Source organism: Calonectris borealis, chromosome 2 (assembly GCF_964195595.1).
Source record: "Calonectris borealis chromosome 2, bCalBor7.hap1.2, whole genome shotgun sequence".
Classification (NCBI taxonomy): Eukaryota; Metazoa; Chordata; class Aves; order Procellariiformes; family Procellariidae; genus Calonectris; species Calonectris borealis.
The window spans coordinates 30,826,539-30,845,725 of NC_134313.1; the positions used below are offsets into that span (position 1 = coordinate 30,826,539).

Sequence of the window (19,187 nt, forward strand, 5' to 3'; positions counted from 1 at the left end):
TGTGTATTTAGAGCATATTTATATTTAGATATCTATTGAATATGTTTTCATGAAAACACAAGAAATCAGCTAGTAAGGATCCAGCAATGGAAGTTATTGGAAGCTATTGTCTGCTCAGCAATATTTCTGTTGAAAAAAAAATCTTCTGTTGAAATCATTCATATGATGTGATACTGTGAGGCTAAAAACCAAACGCTGGGGACACAGTCTTGAAAGATTTGGTCTAGTTGGAGAAACGGATTGAATAGATGTTCTGCATAAAGATGAGGCACCTTGCTTTTGGGCTATCACATAAGGGCAATGTTTAAGCAACCCCATTCTTCAGCATGACTTCATTCAAAATTCTTGTGAGGGGATCTTTTATTATGCAGTCAACATTGATAATAATTTGTAGTGATTGCTCAAAACTAACATTTCCTTCTCCTATCTATCAGAGAGCTACTTAGAGAAAATTTCCTAACATACGTACATAGGTTTGCATTCATCTCCAGTGTCATTGAAACCAATTCCCATACACTATGTTTAGCAATTATGTTTAATATGCAATGATGCAAACAGATTAGTGACCCTGAATTTCCTGAATGAAAATAACAGCATGAAAGCAAAAATATAAGTATAGATTTATTAGAGAAGTTATCTAAAATACAATATTATTTTCCTCTTTAAATTAGAGCATATATTATTTCAATGAAAAGATAATTTTGTATTATTTCTATGGTAATATTAAAGATAATACTTAATTTAGGACATTTTTAATTAAAAAATCCAACACTACCATTAAGACATATTCAAGGTTGTTGATAGCATGGGTAAAAATGTAAAACGGTCTCAAAAATATTTACATGTCAGTTTCTTAAAATCTAAGTCTAATTCTCAATATTCATTTTGCCTTACTTTCTCAAAATACTTTTTTTCCTAAGACATACCTAGATTCTGTATTCCTGTGCTTTTCATAAAGCTTCAAGTTATCGTTAGTTATGTGTACTATCACACCTGTGGATGAGGTTTCTTAAAATGGCTTATTTCGCTATCATCATATCCTCTCCCAAGTAGCCAACATACTGTTTGTTATACCAAAGTGTCAGTTGCAGTAATAGCCACCAAAATGCACGCAGCCACCCCCCACCATGCCTCCCCCAAGCCCACACCATAAGAACCCTTTCCTATTTGGCCAAGAGCCTTTCACATTTCATTAGCTGGCGTTTTAGATGCAGAGCGAAAGAAAGAACGGATCTGGGAGACAAGATGTTGCCAGGGCACACATGGCAAAGGTTTGATTTGTGCTTAGCAGAAGGGGCTCCTCACAAACACAGCAATTTCTAACACACTCAGCGCTGAGGTTACTGGAAGGAAGCTCTGACTTCTCTGCTCTTCAAAGGCTGACATGGGCGCCAGTTGTCCACCATATGACACGTGGGCTCATTCTCAGCACTGAAGCAAAGGCCACGGAGTTTGCACATCTGTGGAAAAAGGCACAAACATCCTCAAACGCATGCTCTTGTTTCGGCAGGACTATTTGAATTGTACGCCTTGGGCCTGAGCCAGAGGTCCAACTCAAAGTTTCGCCAGCCCTAATGGTCTAGAGATGGCGTCACCACCCATGTGTCTCTGCATTTCATCCACACCATCTCGCGCCCCTGACACAGGCTCTGCTGTCCACAAAGTATCCTAGCAAGAAGAACTAAGAAAGCACAGAAAACAAAGACCTAGGCACACATTTTCTGAACTCTGCACAAAGAGCTCTTTGTCCTTGATCCAGATCTGAATTGAAACCTTTTCAGAATCCTTTGCAAGTTGTACTGGTTTGGCTCTTTTGAAACTTGGATTTTTTGTGTCCAGTTGATATTACAAAAAAAAAAAAATTGACTTTACCCTTGGGTCAAATTAAAGCAGCCAAATTCATTCAAGATATCTTGATTTTCAAATACTGTGAGAGGGAAAACTGTTCCACATCAATGGGAGCACACTATAACATTTTAGTGCTTGTTCCTAAAGTAAAATTGGTCTTTGCACAGTCTGATGTAATAAAAGCACCTCGATGTCTAAGCGGGCATCTCCAAAATTAAGAAAAAGACAGTGCCAAAATAATAACCCGCCCCAAATGTGATCTCACACAGACAGCTGGAACTGCTGACAGAAATATGTAGGTGTGATACAGGATTTTGTATGAGTCAGGATGCAGGCCAGGCTTTCCCTCATTCAAGGAGGAAGGTCCCCGGCAGTGACCAGCCCAGGAGAGGACTTTACCTTCAGGACCGACTGGAACAAAGTTCAGAGCTCAGCCTCTGCCAGGAACTGCTGTGTCACTACAGCAAATAACAGGCTCGCTACACCCTGCTGTAACAGCCAGCTTTTATCTATCCTTGGAACACCAATTCAACTTAAACCCAGTGTCAATACTCTGCTTTATGGTTCCTTGTTTTGATCAGTTTTGGAATAAAAAGGCAAGCCGCCATACACAATGTTTTGATCTCAAATCCATCTTTGAAATGTTGATGGTAATATAGAGGGGTGTGTGTGGGAGAAACAAGTAGTGTCTTTTGCCACTTGCAGGTGGTTAAAGTAGGTGTAGTAGGAAAAACAACTCTATTTTAGGGTATGTGCTCCTGCCCTTTAATAAAACCATATTTACAAACCTTGGATTATCAATAGCAATACCAGTAGTTTAGAACAAGTAAACAGTGTCAACTTTAATGCTCCTTTGCAGTTTATTAATGGTAATCACTGCTATAATTATTATTTCCAATAGTTCTTCCTTGTCATTTGTTCTATCTTTTATTACGTTGTCCCACAACAGCTGTTGCACTTTTTTCACATCAGCTAAATAAACCCCCTAGAATTATGTGTATATTGTTAGCACGTCTGCCATTGATAAAAGGGATTTAAGAGTTTGAAGGGTAAACTAAAGCCCTTCAGGGTTAGTTTATACTTATAGGCTCTAGGTTCTATTTATATCTCCCAAGCACACAGATGTGAACCCGAGGATGGAATTTTGCCTCTATGTAATTTCATTAATGGATGGTGCAGAAAGCTAGGGCCAGGAGTGATTTAATCTGCACGAGCTCCTTCCTAGTAGGAAGAATCTATCCTCCTCAAGCTGCTCAACAGAATAAAAGATTTTTTCAGGCAGCAGACTTCTGGAATCTGCAAGTTTTCTCTCTTCCAAACAATGCAGTTTTGTTACGATTGTCACAATTCTGCGTGGGATTTCCCAGTCTGTTCTGTGCTGAATAGAACTTGTAAAATGAGCTCTGTGTCCTGGAAATGCTGAAAGATCAACAAACCAACTACAGATCTACGGTGTGAGACTGCGGATGCAGAATATATGCTCTTCAGATGCTTGGTAAACCTGGTGTTTTCAGGGCAAGTATACCCAGATAGGTGATGTGTGCACGTACAGCAAACCTGCTGATGCTCACAATACATGCTAGACGAATTCTGCATGTGCAAATGGTCCTTTCACGCATGCTACAAGTTTCCCACATTTTTACCACATGGCAGCTCTAACCATGTATCTGGAAAGCCTGATTAAATTTTTAAAACTCCCCAAATTTTCCCTGGACTGTGTCCAAATGGAGGACAGCCTTACATTTTACAGCAAACTCTACTTCCACACATAAAAGCGGAGTCCTGACAGAAGAGGATAACCACTTCAGATACATATATTTTTGACATGTGATGCTAGGTAATGCCCTGCATAGCTCAGCAGTAACATAAACTGCCATTTCATAGATCAGCAGGAGGGCTGAACCAAAGCAATCAATACGACTCCAGTACACATCTACTGGCACCATCCATTGGAGACCTACCTGCTCGGGGCTGACAGTGATGGGCTCCTTCAGAACGTGCCAGACCACACATTCGAGCAGTGGGGGAGTGGTCAGTGAGCCGGGGTATGTCCAATAGTCTCTGCATGCAGGAAGCAGTCCAGTGGGGTCAAAGTTTGTGAAGGAAGCTTGCTTCCCCTACAATAAAGAAAGTAGGTGGGATAACGTCAGGGGAGAGACATCATACGCATGCTGGGCTTGCAGTAATAAAGTCTGCTACGGGAAACTCCGTGTTTGGAGAAAGGCAGAAATGGAGTTTGGCATGTACTGTTGAGTGCCTCCTACAGTACCTTTGGGTTAAAGACTTTCAGCAATGTATTTCTTACATTATAAGACTTTTGAGACATTGTTTTTCATTTGAAATGTTGAATTTATGTTCTTTGCTCCTAGAGATATGATTTGACCCTGCTTGATGGAACAATGAGTTTTCAGATGCCATGTACACCGATTGCACTGGAAATAGAGAACCTGGGAGATCTGTTGGAGAGTCCATTGCAGTAAATGGCAACATTCATTTACCTCGAAGGGAGCCTGATGACAAAGACGACAACGTAGTCTCATTCTTTACTTTTCCTGCCCACGTTTCTCATTGGCACAGGCCTTTACCCACTATGAAGGTACCTAATTACTCAGGAATTACTTTTCATTTCTCATTACTCAGCTCATTAAGATCACATACACACTTCACACAATATTTAAACTACAGAAAGGCTTTTTTTCCTGAGAGTTATATATCCTGATCAAATTTCTTATTTGGACTCCCTCTAGAAATAGCCAAGAGAAGAATGCCCTCTTGGAGGAAGGAAGTTTATCCCACAGACGCAGAGATGAGGGGAATTGCCTTTTGCATCTGTCACCACTGACTAGAAAGAGCACCTGGAAGAGTAGTTTAGATTAGGAAGATGAATCCTACCGCATAGATTTAAATGCAGTTAAAAGACAGAGAACCGTAGTCACAGAGATACAAAGTGATCACTGTTCCTAGTATTCCCTGCCCTCTACTACAACTTCATTTGAATCTCTTTTGCATTTAAGATTACAGGAGCATTAGTGCTGATGGCAAGAAGGTTTGTTTCACTTTTGTACATATAGCAGACTGGGAAGAAGTAAATAATCCACCTTCTGGAGAAGATAACAGTGCAGTTGTGATTGGTGTCAATCAACACAGACAGCAAATACTACCTTTGTTTGAACAGAGTTCAGAGCATCCACAACTTTCTGTATTTCAGGCCTGGCGTTTCCTACCTGTAATACAAACCGTATGAAAAGAAAATAACCATGCACTCTCATGATACCTTTAGTTTTCTGTTACAGTTCTTAGGGAAACGTTTTACATTTTTCCAGCACTATTTCATTACATAACAGGAGCGTTACAGCAAATGTGATGGGAACTGTCTCTGTAAAATCATGCCAGTTGACAGTCAGCACAAATGGGTCAGCCAAGGACACTGGACAGAACAAAGTTATTTTCATTTACAGTGTGTGGATTTATTTTTGGACTTGAGCTGTTCTTTTTTCATAGAAATCACCCTCCTAATAAAATACAGCGAGGCCAGGACAGCGTGCACACTGCTGGGGCACAATCACCTTCTCCAACTAGCTGTGAAGACAATTCAACTAAGACAAAATGCTCTGGACACTTAACAATGACAGGAAAAGGAAAATAGGTGTTATTTAGGCTAGTCCTACTGCAGATGCATACACACGTAACTTTGTCAGTTATGTACCTCACCTTTCACTGATAAGAGTTATGGCAGTGTCACTGTCGTGGTGAAGGCAAGTGTGCTGCTATCGGGCCACCGCAGTGATGAATGGTGGTCATATTCCACTGCTGGTATACAATTTTTATACGTAGAGAAAGTCAACAATTTGGAGCACCATCTAGTTTGCTATGGGTTTATGCAGTATATCATAATGCTGCCTTATTCTATATTTTAGGCTGTTAGGTCCCCCTGCAACACAATGAACATACTGGACTCATCCAAATAACGCAAAAGAAAAAGTTCAACTAACCTTCATGAAGATGCCTACCACAGCCAAACCATCGGGATGCTTCACAGCTTCAGCAAATTTACCATATTTTACATTCCAGTGAACAATATGGAGCTAGGAGCAAGAAAACAAGAAGCACTATGAATATGATATTCCATCCACAATATTTTACAAATGAGGATGGAGGGAAGTAATTTATTAAACATTAAGAGCAGATGGCGTTTTACTGCTGAGATTTAAAAATTTTTGTGTACAGTTAAGAATTTGTTGAATCATTCATCTACTTTTAAGTTTCATTTATGCAAAAAGATTTCTGTCATGCATTTTACTTTGCTTCTCACTCTTATTCCCAGATGAGTTTTAAATGCAAACTGTGACTATCGTTCTGCTTTTAGTCTGGTGAAACTCCTGTTATGTTCAGCATGAGTTTTTCCTGCATGCAGCCTGCAGGATTTTGATACAGTATTTTAATGTTATATATCCTGGAGTTCTTATCAACACTGAAAGACATGATTGTCCAGTGTCAGGGAGAAGAGGCATTAACTACAGATCTGACCTGCAATCTAGAGAGTTTTTAAAAAACTGTCCTGTCCTTTTCTGGAAAGCCTTTTAAAAGAATATGAAATGAATCTCCAGGTCACGTTAGCCAGGATGTTGCTTTATTTTTGATTTCTGAGTTACTTCTAATTGAAGTTCATCTGGCTGTTTCCCATATGTGCAAGTCAAGTTGAGCAAGTAATTAAGGTACTGTGAACAGATGTAAGGCAATGGCAAGTTTCTCAGATAAGACAAAGGCTACTTTATCTCATGAAAAAGCAGCAGAGCCAATGAATTTGTGGGGCCATTTCTTTTATCCATCGATGCAAATCACAGGTATGTTCAGTTAATGTGCATTTATGAAAGGGTTAAAAAAGTCTGTCACAGCATCCCGAGGTAGATTTCTAAACAAGGGACAAGGAAAGGTGGGATGCAAGGCACTAAAGTGACTCCATTTCTGTAATGAGACTGTAATACAGTCTTAAGTGGTCCAAGGGACATCTGGAGTCTTAAGGATATTACAAATAGTGCCTGCAAGGTCTCACTTTGCTACCTGCCCTCTTCACAGTTCCCCTTGCTTCTTTGCTACCAAAAGACGAAAGGGCCTGCCCCAAAATTATTCTGTTGTTTATCTAAATGTCTCTGATGTTAAAAATTGAAGCCAGGAAAAGGCAATGTGCGTCTACAGTGGTACTGCGATTCTATTTCTTCATAATTTTCATGAGTCATTGAGAAAGCAGGAAAAAAACCCAGGGATAATTAATGTGGGGTTTTCTGTTTCTGTAGTCTCCTTGATATGAAGTAACTGAAAAAAGTATTACAAGAGACCTCCAATTCTAACCTCTGCTATTGCAGGGAGTAGGTCCTGGGGTGGCATTGTACCAATATCTTCTATGGTAACCCCCGCAATCTCTTGCCCTATGAAGATTTGTAAAGAAGCTGCTACCATGGTGGAAAATTAAAAAAAAAAAAAAAAAAAAAAAAAATCATTATACACAAAAGACTGGAGAAGGTAAATCATACCCTACCTCGGCATCATACTTCACACCATCCACAGTGTGCTCAGACCCTTGGCCCTCACAGGATCCCCAGTGAATGTGAAACTGTGCCAGCCTGTAGACTCCATCCAGCGCTCCCCCTTGCAGCACTGCAAAGCAAAGACCCTCCGTTAGCATCTCCCATAACCTTTGCTATCGAGTCTCACTTCAAACTGGAACGTCCATCTCAAGTCTTCCAAGTGAATTACAGTTCATTGCTCTGCATGCTGCCATGCTATTCCATATCATCCTCAATGGTTCATTGCTGCAATACGCCAAAACCAATAATAAACGTATAAAACCAGTGAGTGTCTCATCAGCAATTTAACAGGCATGCTAATATTACAGGTGACAAGGGGAGAGCTAAGGATGTAACTTTTCTGTCACCAAATAAATAAAAAAAGGCCAAGAATAGCCTTTGTAAGAGGCCCATATAGACTTATTCTATGAAAGCACACTTGAAGACCAAATCATCTTTCACTTACTAATGTACTCTGCCCCTTCATTTTAGACACTTTATCCATTTAGGCCTTAATCCTGCAAATCCCATGGTGGATTGGATTGAGTATAATGGTTTTGGTTGCAAATTAAACCTAAACACCTGTTAGCCATGGGCTGCAGCAAGGTAAAACGCTAGGCACAGTGCAAGGCATTGCAGAGATGCAAATTCAAATCTCTTGTCCCTCCCATCCTTTACTCCTCAAGAATGAGTTTAAAAAACTGGTGGTGAAAATGGCAACGCCTGCAGAGGCAGATTTTTAAAAATATGGATTGGAAATGAGGCATTTACTTACGCTGTCCACTATCTGACATTACTCCTGCTATGTGACTGCTGTAAGTGGAGTGCCCAGCCACACTTTCAATTATACAGGAGCGAGTTCCCCTGAGCTCCCTCATTCTGCTTGTTAGTTTTAACCTTGCACTTAAACTGTGACCAATCACCATTATGATATGCAGGATCAAGCCCTATTACTGCAAAATGCTCAAGGCACAGACAATGTCTCCGCCAGTGCAGCATAAAGCACAGAACAATAACAAATAGTTCTATTAAATAGAGCTATTTATCCAAGTTATTAGAGCAAGGTTTCACACTGTGGGGTTTTTTTCTCTTTTTTTGCTAAACATCTCAAATTCAATTAAATCTTTAAGATGTTAATATTTAAAAATTAAAAATATTTAAAAATGTAATTTGAAGTGTTATATATCTTAGAGATCAATTTCTCTATATACATACATAAATAGATATATACAATAAAGTGACAGAAGAGTGTTGACATCAGATATTACATGTAAGTGTGCTCTGTGTACGTGCCACAGACAAAATGGTTCCGTGGAGTAAAGATGCTTTCCTCTCAGTCTGCAATTAGTCTAGACACTACCACAGTACGTGCATGTGTGAAAATATACATCAAATGCAGATAGGAAAAGGTCACTGTCTGTTCAGGTTTGAATAATTCTGATTATATGCAAGCATAGACAACAACAGCCATGGATACTTGGCAATGGAGTGAGAAGGATTTGACTAAAAAACTGGAATACATGAAAATTAAATATGAGATATACATAAAACACATTAGTTTCCACTGTGTGCCTTACACATGCAAAATTTGGGTTCAGTGGACAAATTTAGCATTTGCCTGGGGCTCCTTCTTTGGTAAATATATTTAGAAGTCTCTCTGTATTTCTATTTGAAAAATGTGAATATATGTTCCACTGCAGTCTTTGTAATTTCCGATACCATAGCCAACACTGAACAGCCAACAGACCAAGACTTGCCCTACCTATTGCCAAGCTATGTGATACAAAGAAGAATGGCTACTTAAAGTAATTAAATAGGAACATACCTTATTCTACTTTTATGTTTCTGCATGTGCTAGTCGCCAAGAAGCATAACCGTTTCAAGCACAGGGCTACAAATCAGAATGCTTTTTTTTTCAGAACGGCGACTGTGAATGTGCATTAGTTTCTTTTGAAAATGAAGTAGTTGGTTGCTATGTCTTTATGGATGCAAAATCATTTAATCCACGTAATATCATGTTTCATTTAAAAATTATGCCATGGAGTTGCAATGTTTCAGTTTGAGTTCCTTTGGCTAATGACTTGCTGCTCATTGCAGGTACAAATGGACTGAGGTTCCACCATTCCTCAACCTCAGAAAGCACTAGCGCAGCACAGGTTAATCTGCCATTATTAATCAATGGGAAGCATGCTGAAAAGCAGAACCATGCAATCTTCTTAAATCCATTTGCAGTGTTATTTCTCTACACAGTTTGCTATAGTCTCATAAAACTCAAAAGATGCAGAAAAATCTCTTTGCGGTTTTTGCTTACTTTTCTCATTCTGTGGTTCTCAAATCCAGCACTAGCTTATTTTGACTCATAGCAGAGCATTCAAAGAAAGCAATAATTAGATTAGTGTAAATTAATACAAATTCAGCAGGCTTAATTACAGAACAGCCCTTCTTGTTCTAGTCTACATTAAGCAGTTATTATTATTTTTTAATACTTCTCAGCCTTTCCAAAGAAGCAAAATTTAAAATTAAACTTAAAAGGCAAAGTAGAAATGTTAGAGCTTCATTTTTCCAGCACAAGCTTTTTAAACCATGAATAAATGCTACCAGGTTTTGCAAAGCAAAAGTTCATCGAGAATCAGACCAACATTCACACCGGGAGCTTCCCTGTCCCGTGTGACATGAACATCGATTCAGACTACACTGACGATAGAAGTCCAACCTTCCATCCCCTTTTTTTGAGGGATGGGGAAATTCTGATCCGTATTTGAGCATCTCATCATTAGCTCCCTTCCTTTTGAAATTAGTATTAGTGTGCACCATCCTGGAAATACCTGTGTAGCTGTGCTTCCTTTTGTTATATAGCACAGCCTCAGATGCAAGGTGAATACAGCCCCAGCCAACCTGGAAAACACATTCTTCTCTCACAGGTTCATCCTACTCAACACAATCTACATCACTAACCTGGTCGCCATAGATGTGTAACAGCCCAAGAGGCGACAGCTTGAAAATGCAATTTTTTTTCTATTTGACAGTTATTTGAAATGTTAGAGTGAGACAAATTTGGAGCTCCTTTGCTTAGATTAAGAAATGGTAACTGTTTTCAACCTGCTACCCTTTAGTGGAGAAGTTATACTAGTAACATCCAGTAACTATATTGCACTCTTATTAAATGATCTCATAACATTTTCTAAATTAGGTGAACGTCAGTATTAGCAGCGCTAATTTGGAAAGTCAAATAACCACATGAACTGTTCCATTTAGGTCTCTGGGATTTCTTGGAGAAAGAAGGTGAACTCGATTTGCCTCCATTACACTTTCTTAGAATATTTGGGAACACACAGAAATCAAAGGGCATTTTGCTGCATTTGGGACAGCTGAGGCCACACAACTTCACTGTTCTATTAAAGGCAAGTCACTGGGTAGTTACCCTTCCCATGTAGAACAGAACAGCTTTGTAAGAAATACTGTGGACCACGTCATATCTTTTTTCAGGAAGTGGCAGCATCCACATCTGTGAATTTTTGCAGGAATACTGTGGGATTATTGTTATTTAGTTACCTCCTATGGGATGTTCTCTCTATAGAGAGTAGGAGACTAATAAATCTTATCAAGGCAATAAACCTGGGAAAGAAATAATCAAAATGGCTGAACTACAAGATCATTTCATGGGTTAGACTGAATTCCATCCTGTCATACGAATTAGTGTGGTAAGAAAAATACTACTCTGAAGTTTGTTACTCTGAGAAAATGTTCTTCAAATGGAAATCATTGACAGCAAACTACTTCCACTAGCTGAAATAACGGGTCCACTGCAGCACAGTGTATGTCCAGAGCTCCAAACTTAGGAAACTTAGTTCTAGTTGAGATTCCACGTAACAAAAACCTAGCAGCAGGACATTTCAAGCATCTACCTTTGAGGACAGCCCTCTTGCACACACATTGCTTTGGCATAAAGGAAGCCATGATTTTGTATCAGCCTACAGTAGATGTGCACATGTAGATGACGTTGTAGATGACATATGTGTGTATGTAAATATATACATAGTATATACATTAATGTTAATGTTTTGTAAGCTTTTGTGTATACACAGACATCTATATGATAGAAGACAGGCCTTGAGGAGACAAAGTAGATGAAGCATCACTCGAGAAAAAAATCTTGAGCACCATGCACTATTAATGGCACAAAAAAGGCTCTTACGAGGATGCTCAGGGATTAGCCTTGTGTTCTTATGCAAGGATGGGCTTCCCCGTCTGACAGACTGAAGAGTTCAGTTAGGGTGAGCTGTTACTTCTGTGAAACGTGGAGTACAGAGCGTCACATTTTGTGAGATGTTTCCTTCTTTATGTTATCTCTTTCAGACATTCCTCCTAGGACGCTGTATCATGACAAGCAAGAGAGCAAGACAGCATGCAAGACTGTAGGGATCATACTCGCAGAAAACATCTGTAATGGGTTTCACTAAGAGAAAAACTACGTAATTGGTATCTCATAAGAAAAAAACACCCTACTCTGACCTTGCTAGAGGGTTAGCCTGATAAGGCAACAAGGATGTTCCACAGAGATATAGACCAGAATGAAACATCTGCCAAAATGCAGCAGGTCTGCAGACATGCACATCGGCAGCGGGTCAGTGATTCTGATTCACCTCAGCTGAACTATTTCATCCAGACTGGGTAGCAGCCAGAGAGACTCTGACCTGCTTAAGGATACGAAGTCATTTAGGTTCTTAACTTTCCTCCCACTCCCTGGGACCCGTGGAGTTTATTTCTCACGCAGTCTCTTAAATGGAGATCCTCTGAGAGTCGTAAGGTGCTGTACTGAGTCCCTGATCAGCCTTCAATCCTCATGTTTCACCTTATGAACCGACAATGACTTTGTAAGGACTGAGTTGGAAGCATTAAAGTTCTCTTAAAAGTAACAATTGGTTTAATTTCTTATGGTAATAGCTATAATACTAATCTCAGTGACTGCTTAGAGTACTGAAAATTGTGTATTGGACATGGTGCTCATACTACGTTGAGATCTAATGAAGGATGAACAAACTTAAGGTGTGAGCATTGCCTCTAAGTATGCAGCAGTCCCTCATGCCTATAAGTAAATGAACAAATATATTGGCTGGGAAGAGTAGTCATGGTGACATCTGGCACACAGCTTCATTATGTCTTAAAAATAAACTTTTCCAAGTGGCCCCAGCTGATAACAGCTGACTAGTTTCTCCTGGTTTTGCACTCAAAGCACCTCCAGAGGAAGAATTTGGAAGAAGGGAAGGAAGTCGCCATGATTCTTAAACACACAATCCATGTCAAATTTCTGCTCAGAAATTGCACGTTAAAAAAAAAAAAAGTGAAGAAGGGCATTTTTGGGCTCTGTAAAGAAATGAAAGCCTGAAACATGCAGGACTTATCTCACACCCTCTCATCGTCCTTTCTAGTTCCTGGAAGCACTAGGACTATTCTCAAGTCACTTGCTTATGTAGGCTTTGCAGCTTTTGGTGATCCCAGTTCACTAGAGAAATGACTTAATGATCACATACCCTCTGGGACCCCCGACTTTCTAGTCAAGCTGTGCACAAAAGTACTTGTGACACACGGGCAGGTGTCTGAATACTCTAAGCTATAAGCAATCAGTTCCCCAATTTATGATTCAGAAGGGTCAGCACATTGCTTAGGCTATGTTGTATTGTGGACCTTCAATCCATGACTGTCTACCGATAACATGCAATATTATTCTGGCATAGCTAATGTTACACCTTCAGAGCTGGGAAGCCTAAAAATAGCCCAGTGGCAGTGACTTGGATTAAAAGTTGTGCCTTAAGGACAGCAGACCTGCGTGTTTCTTCCTCAGTTTACCTACTGAGGCAGAAGCGTAGGAAAAGAACAGCGGCACAACTTTCAGAGTAACTCACTGCCAACCCAGCAGTGCTAATGCACTGGCTGTTGAATAACAAACACCACAAAATAAATTGGTTTGTTTACAGCGAGTCATAATTCAAGACAGTTGAAGCTTCCTCATTAATATTTACAATTATAGGAATAATTGGGCAATGTGTTTGATTACAACTACTGAAAGTCTCCCAAGCGGTGCTAGTTCCAAGGTCAATACAGTATTTTCGTTTCCCTAGGTCTCCTCATCATTTTAAAGTTCTGCTGCGATTGAGTATCTGCAGAAGTGTCAGATTTACTTGGGACTGTGCCTTGGATTTCAATATTATCTCTAGCTCAGCAGCAGTGAAGGAAAAGAAAATTATTAAGAGACTCATCCACCAGCAGAAATTACCAGTCCATTTAGTAATGTCTCTAGAGCCTTACACCATAGTTGCAATTCACTTCTGTCATGTTCTACAGTTAAATATGATATTTTAACATTCTTGTTATGGAACAAATTAATTGCTGATTGTCTTCTTCCTTTAATAAGCTCATCGTGCACATGATCAGAAAATACTGAGACAGTGCCTACTGCTGTGACAATTTCCCATTTGAATTTCAGGTTTTAGGTGAATTCTGTAAAAGTTTTCCAGGAAACTTACGTAGAGAACACACTGTAAGCATGTTACAAAATCTTCTTTCGGGCCCTTGAGGCTTTCTTGAGCAAAGTCACTTCCTGTGGTTTACAGCTCTGAGAAGTCGCTGTTCACTGCTGTCTTTTAAAGTGACTGAAACAATTCACTTGTCCTTACAGCAAACTATAATATACAGCGTTTAATACGATAAAATAAGAACCCTTAATGAGACACTCCTTTGCTATAAATTTCCTAAAGTAAGGTGCATTATTATAATTTAATGGTTATCAGCACCATTTGCTTCACTCGTACATGGAAGGTCAGTCCCAGGATACAAGAGTGGATGAGCCTGAATTTGTAGTTTTATTCCTAGTGACACCTTCATCATAATGAATTTTTGCTTTTATTTAAAGTTACAGAAATTTTGAAGATGAATGCCTGCAAATACTTGAACTTTCACCACTACTAAAAGACAGGGGACAAGAGAACTAAGAAAGCAACTGCAAGAACTGAAAGCAACTGCAAGAACTGAAGGAGAAGAGAAACTAAGTAACAACTAGAAGAGGTAGTTCACTGTCGCTTTCTACCTGCAAGTCCAAGAAAACATTCCGAAAGATTGCAAGGAAATAAGACAGAAGGCATCCTTTTTTTCTAAGCGAAAATCATGGAGTTTCAGTAAACAAAAAAGTTCATAAACATGGCAATGCTGATTTGTGAATTTTCTTTCCATAAACCATTTCTACCAACTAGCAACTGTACAATATGAAGGGGATTCACTTTGGGAATTGACTGAGCCTTTAGAAGCGTGTTCTGGAATACAACAGCTGTCACACAGCCCAAGAAATTCAAAGGCTGTACTAAAAGAACTGAAATAGAAGATTTGGGGGTAATTGCTTAGGAAGAGGGTTTTTCTAAGCATGCTTAGTAACATCTAAGCATATCTAATAAAATTAACAAGGAAGTAAAACAAAGTCAGGTTCTAAAGCTATCACAAAGATTTTAACATCATTTCTCTGTTAAAACATCATTGTAAGAGAAAATCGCATAGGTCATAGGCATAATTACAACCTGAATCAAAAGTTACGTCTATGAAGCTCCATCTACTAGTAAAGAAATCTTCTAAGAGCAGAGAAGAAAGCATTTTTTTCTGTGAAGATACACTAGTCATAAATTGCACTTAGATTATTTTTGTTTAAAAAGTTAAACTTTTATTTTGCATCCTTACTATGCTAAGGAATATAGATGGGATATCATTTTAATAAATCCTATTTTTTCTTTTAGATTTTTAGTTTTTCACTGATATGGGCAGAAGCTTTATACTACATATTCTTGTATGCACACACATAATATAACAAATATACATTTTGGAGGAACAGCCTTTTATTTGGGGGAAAAATATTTTACTTCAAAATTTTGAATACTCTGATATCTACTTGTTGTTACTTGTGATCAGCAGCATTCACATTACATATTTTCTGAATCAAAGAAATAAGTAACAACTACTTTCAAAGAGTTTTATCCAAACACGTATTTTAGCTTTCTTACCTATTTTTACTATACTATTACTACCTGTATTTTTTATTGCAAGAACTCATTTTACATTCCCTGAAGAGCAGGAGTCAGACATTAATACCTAGAACTGCTGTTCGATTTACTTCAGTGTCATTAGTTATGAGCCTGAAGATTCTTAATGAATGGATCTACTTCTTTGTTTGCGAATAATCTTCAAGACATGAGTAATTGCACACAATGATCTTATTACTTCATTTTGCGCCTACTACCACAGATAACTCATTACTGCATATGGGACAGCTCATAGGAGCACACATTATAGCCCGTGGGAAGTATTTACAGGATTTTTGTTCCATTGTCTTCTGTAAAACACACCAGCACATCACGTAATTTCACATAGTTTCTCCTTGTGACTGTTGCGTGATGTCTAACCGAGAATTTGGTACACACATTATAGTTACACTCACATTCAGACATAGGAGTGAATCAAGCACAGTCAAGTCAGACAGCTCTATTTTGTGTAAGGAAAGTAGGTTACCTAGTTAACTGCATACAAATGAAGCCATTAAGTGTGCTGCCAGGTAGATTCTATGCACTGTAATTTTCAATAGGAAGTGTGATACTGAAGGATCCACCCTTACCTGGTCTCACAGAGATCTGTTTAATGCTTTTTTTTCCTAAAGAATAATCAGTTTCTGATTCACTAATAGAGCTACTGAGAATATTTCTACTTGCATCTCCTATCCTCCCACTCTGAAAGCTGTGTCACTGCATATCTGTCAGAGGATCCCTGTCACAGATGTTCTGGTTCTGCACCAACTTTTCTCATAAAAAGCATTCTTCCTACAGACCTTTCTTTAGATTATTTTATGTTCCTGCATTTTTTCCTCCCAAGATACCAAATACAACCTAATTTTCAGTCTTTCCAAACTTATGCACGCACAAAGTGAACACATAATAGTTTTGTTATACTGTGAGGACTTGAACCTGTTTCCTTAGGGCTCAGTGAGAGCAGGATGATATGAGAGGGCTCAGTGAGAGCAGACTCGCATGTATCTGGTGAAAACATCATCCCTTTTTTTGTACTCTGAATCATTTACCTTACTCCTCACGACACTGTTAAAATGAACATGCATTCAGCTCCTTCAGCTCCTCAGTGCTTCAGAAAAATAAACACTAAGAACTCTGAATACCCTTATCCTTTTTTTTTTTTAAAAAAAAAACATACAAATATTAATGTGGATACTCTGTGTAAGTTATACATGGACCTATGTGTATTTACACGACTGTGAACATGTATAGCTGACCACTTAATATTGTTCAGTATAAAGACTGTAATTAAAATACAAAGTCAAATTCTTAGTGCAATGCTGAATGTCTGTTATACTGTTATATTACATTACCTGCAAAAACCCCCACATTTTTAGTAGGCATGGATCATTTGTTTTCAGCACCATTCCCTAAATGACATTGCCAACAAAATGCTTAGGAAAAATGGGGCATTTGCTCAAGCAAGTTAAATCAGGCAGTATCTAGAGAAGGCAGACTTACAATGGGATTGTTTTTGCTGTCTAAATTAAAAATAAAGGCACATTCATTGTAGCAGGATGAGGATTTCTTCAAATTTAGCCAGCGGAAAACCTACAATTTAAGACAACCTACAAAACCCTTGTTGCAACTGCAGCTTGGATTCCTTCTGTCCATCAATGCAGCCATTCCTTTTGATAAGGATTACTAAAAGGTTTGCAGGATTCAGTGCTTTATTTCACTATACAGTATGAACAGTAAAACGCTATGGTACGACTGCCTGCTAGCAAACTTTGTAGGAATGTGTCAGATTATTATCTTTATCTAGAAAGCCCAGCGTCAAGAAATGTCAGGGATAATGCTTGTTTAAATTACAGAAGAACAAAGAGGTATTTTCTAATCATTCTTCTGTTTCTGTGTTAACCTGGGAGCGTATTGGCTTCAGAAATATGAAATAATATTTTGATAACCAACAAAACTATTTCCAAACTATTTCTACTTCAAGTTGTTAACCGTAATCCTTTGTAAGTTTAAGGCCAATTCTTCCTATGATGTGTTCTGCCTTTTCTTTTAACCATTTGGTCGGTAGCTTATGATGAGTTAAATTTGTTCTTGTCAAATAATCATCTGGTTTTTTTCTCTCCACAGCTGAGCTCTTATCCAAATCCTTCCAATTTAAACAAACATAAAGCAATTCACTTCTCTGGAGTTTAGAGCAGGGAGGCTCAAAACTGCCCAGATAAGCTTAGTTTTCTTCTAACAGGAGCTTGGTATCATTCTAGTCTAGCGGAGCCATGTGGGATGCTGAATCCTAAGGGCTGAATCCTGACCTTACTGAAGTCAAAACGCTTCGGTATTTTTTGTCTTTAAAAAAACCTATGGCCTCAGTAGACATTTTAGTAGCAGTGTTGGCAGCAGTTTCTCCCATCTCCACCCCTACACACGAAGATGAGGTCTCACCTGACTTGTCAGAAGAATCATCAAACTCCACGTTGAAGGAGTGCCCGTTGTTGACTATGTTTCTAGCTGTGCCGGCATCATAACTGAAGCTGAGGGGCTTCAGAGAGGAGTCGTACCTGGCGGACTTGCTGCTGATGGCAATAGGGGACTGGCGCTCTCCATTGGCGATGGGGAAGTGTTCGTGCCAGTGAGCAGGTCCTGCAAGACAGCGTAAAGTAGCTCAGTGGGAACAGACACGAAGCTCGGGGGATCTAAATGATAACCCTCACTCTAGAAACCGGGATGTTTTAACACTAGCATCAGCCTTTAATTTTGTACCATCTGTGCGGTCTGCCGGTGCTGGCCACGCAGACGAAAGGAAACTCCACCTGGGGACCAAGGCAGGGAACCGGCAGTCCCTGAGCCTTGGAGGCTGAGCTTTTACCGGGGAGTCCTTCTAGAGGCGACCCCGTCCTGCTGGAGCAGCGCCCCGTCCTCCCCTCTTCCTTGCGCCGTTACCGAAGTAAAGCGATGACAGTTGGAAACTGGAAGACGCTCCAGGCAAATCGCGCCGCGCGCCTGGCTCGCTGCTCAGGCGCAGGTGGCATCTCAAGGTTAAAAGGCAAAAAAAAAAAAAAAAAAAACGGAAAAAAGTGCCACCGAGCTCATTCCCGCTCAGGGCAAGGGCTCGGTGCGACAAGCAGCGGGCACGTCCCGGGCGCCGCTCCCGGGGACCTGCCGGCAGGTGTCCCGCACCGCATCGCACCGCGCCAGCCGGAGCCCCCCACCCCAGTGGGCACTCACCGTCGTGGCTGCCGTATCCCCAGTGGTGGGACATGGTGCGCGGCCCGGCTGTGTCCGCGGAGGCTGTCGCAGCGCCGTGGCCCCGACGCGCTCTCAGGGGCTTTTATAGGCTCCCGCCAACTCCATGCCCTTCTCCGCGGCCGGAGGAAGGGGTGGGGAGCGCGGACGGGGGCGGAGGGAGACTCCGCTGGGGGCGGAGAGAGCGGTCCCTTATAATCCGCGATCCGCCGGGGCCGCGGAGCTGCGGCGGGCCCGGCCGGCAGCGCCCCCGGGAGCCGGGTGGGGTGGCGCGGGCGGCCGCAGGCGGGGCGGGGGCGGCCCTCCTCCCCCGCATTGCGCACCTGCGGGCGCCCGGCCGTTGCGCGGAGCGGTGCGGGGCGCCGCGCCGCGACCTTGGGGAGGTGCCGGCGGGCCGGGGGCGGCGCGGCGGGAGCCGGTGTCGGGCGGGCAGCGGGTGCGCGCGTCCGTGCGCGGGTGTGAGTGAGTGAGTGTGTAC

At 40.6% G+C, this 19,187-nt stretch overlaps 1 protein-coding gene and 1 long non-coding RNA gene across 6 annotated transcripts in view; one reads left to right on the forward strand and one right to left on the reverse strand.

Annotated features, from left to right (window-relative positions):
- Nucleotides 1–5,012, forward strand: part of LOC142078670 (uncharacterized) — a 49,464-nt gene extending 44,452 nt beyond the window's left edge. For all 5 annotated transcript variants that reach the window (XR_012672312.1, XR_012672311.1, XR_012672314.1 and 2 more), the window contains one exon: nucleotides 4,218–5,012. This is a non-coding gene — a long non-coding RNA (uncharacterized LOC142078670). The remainder of the gene's footprint in view (nucleotides 1–4,217) is intronic.
- On the reverse strand, nucleotides 609–19,180 carry LOC142078668 (carbonic anhydrase 2). The gene is made up of 7 exons (XM_075141566.1): nucleotides 18,692–19,180; nucleotides 17,909–18,106; nucleotides 7,385–7,503; nucleotides 5,841–5,933; nucleotides 5,010–5,072; nucleotides 3,810–3,965; nucleotides 609–1,460 (listed from the first exon to the last, which is right to left on the reverse strand). The coding sequence occupies exons 1-7, from the start codon at nucleotides 18,723–18,725 to the stop codon at nucleotides 1,341–1,343; spliced, it is 783 nt and encodes a 260-aa protein (XP_074997667.1). The 5' UTR covers nucleotides 18,726–19,180; the 3' UTR covers nucleotides 609–1,340.
- Nucleotides 19,181–19,187: the final 7 nt, after the last annotated feature.

Coding starts and splice junctions, on each gene's coding strand:
- LOC142078668 (XM_075141566.1), bottom strand. CDS start 18,725: ATGTCCCACCACTGGGGATACGGCAGCCACGACG. Junction 7,504..17,908: donor TGATTCTTCTGACAAGTCAG/GTGAGACCTCAT, acceptor TTTGCTTTGCAG/TGCTGCAAGGGGGAGCGCTG. Junction 3,966..5,009: donor TGAACTCTGTTCAAACAAAG/GTAGTATTTGCT, acceptor TCTTTATTGTAG/GGGAAGCAAGCTTCCTTCAC.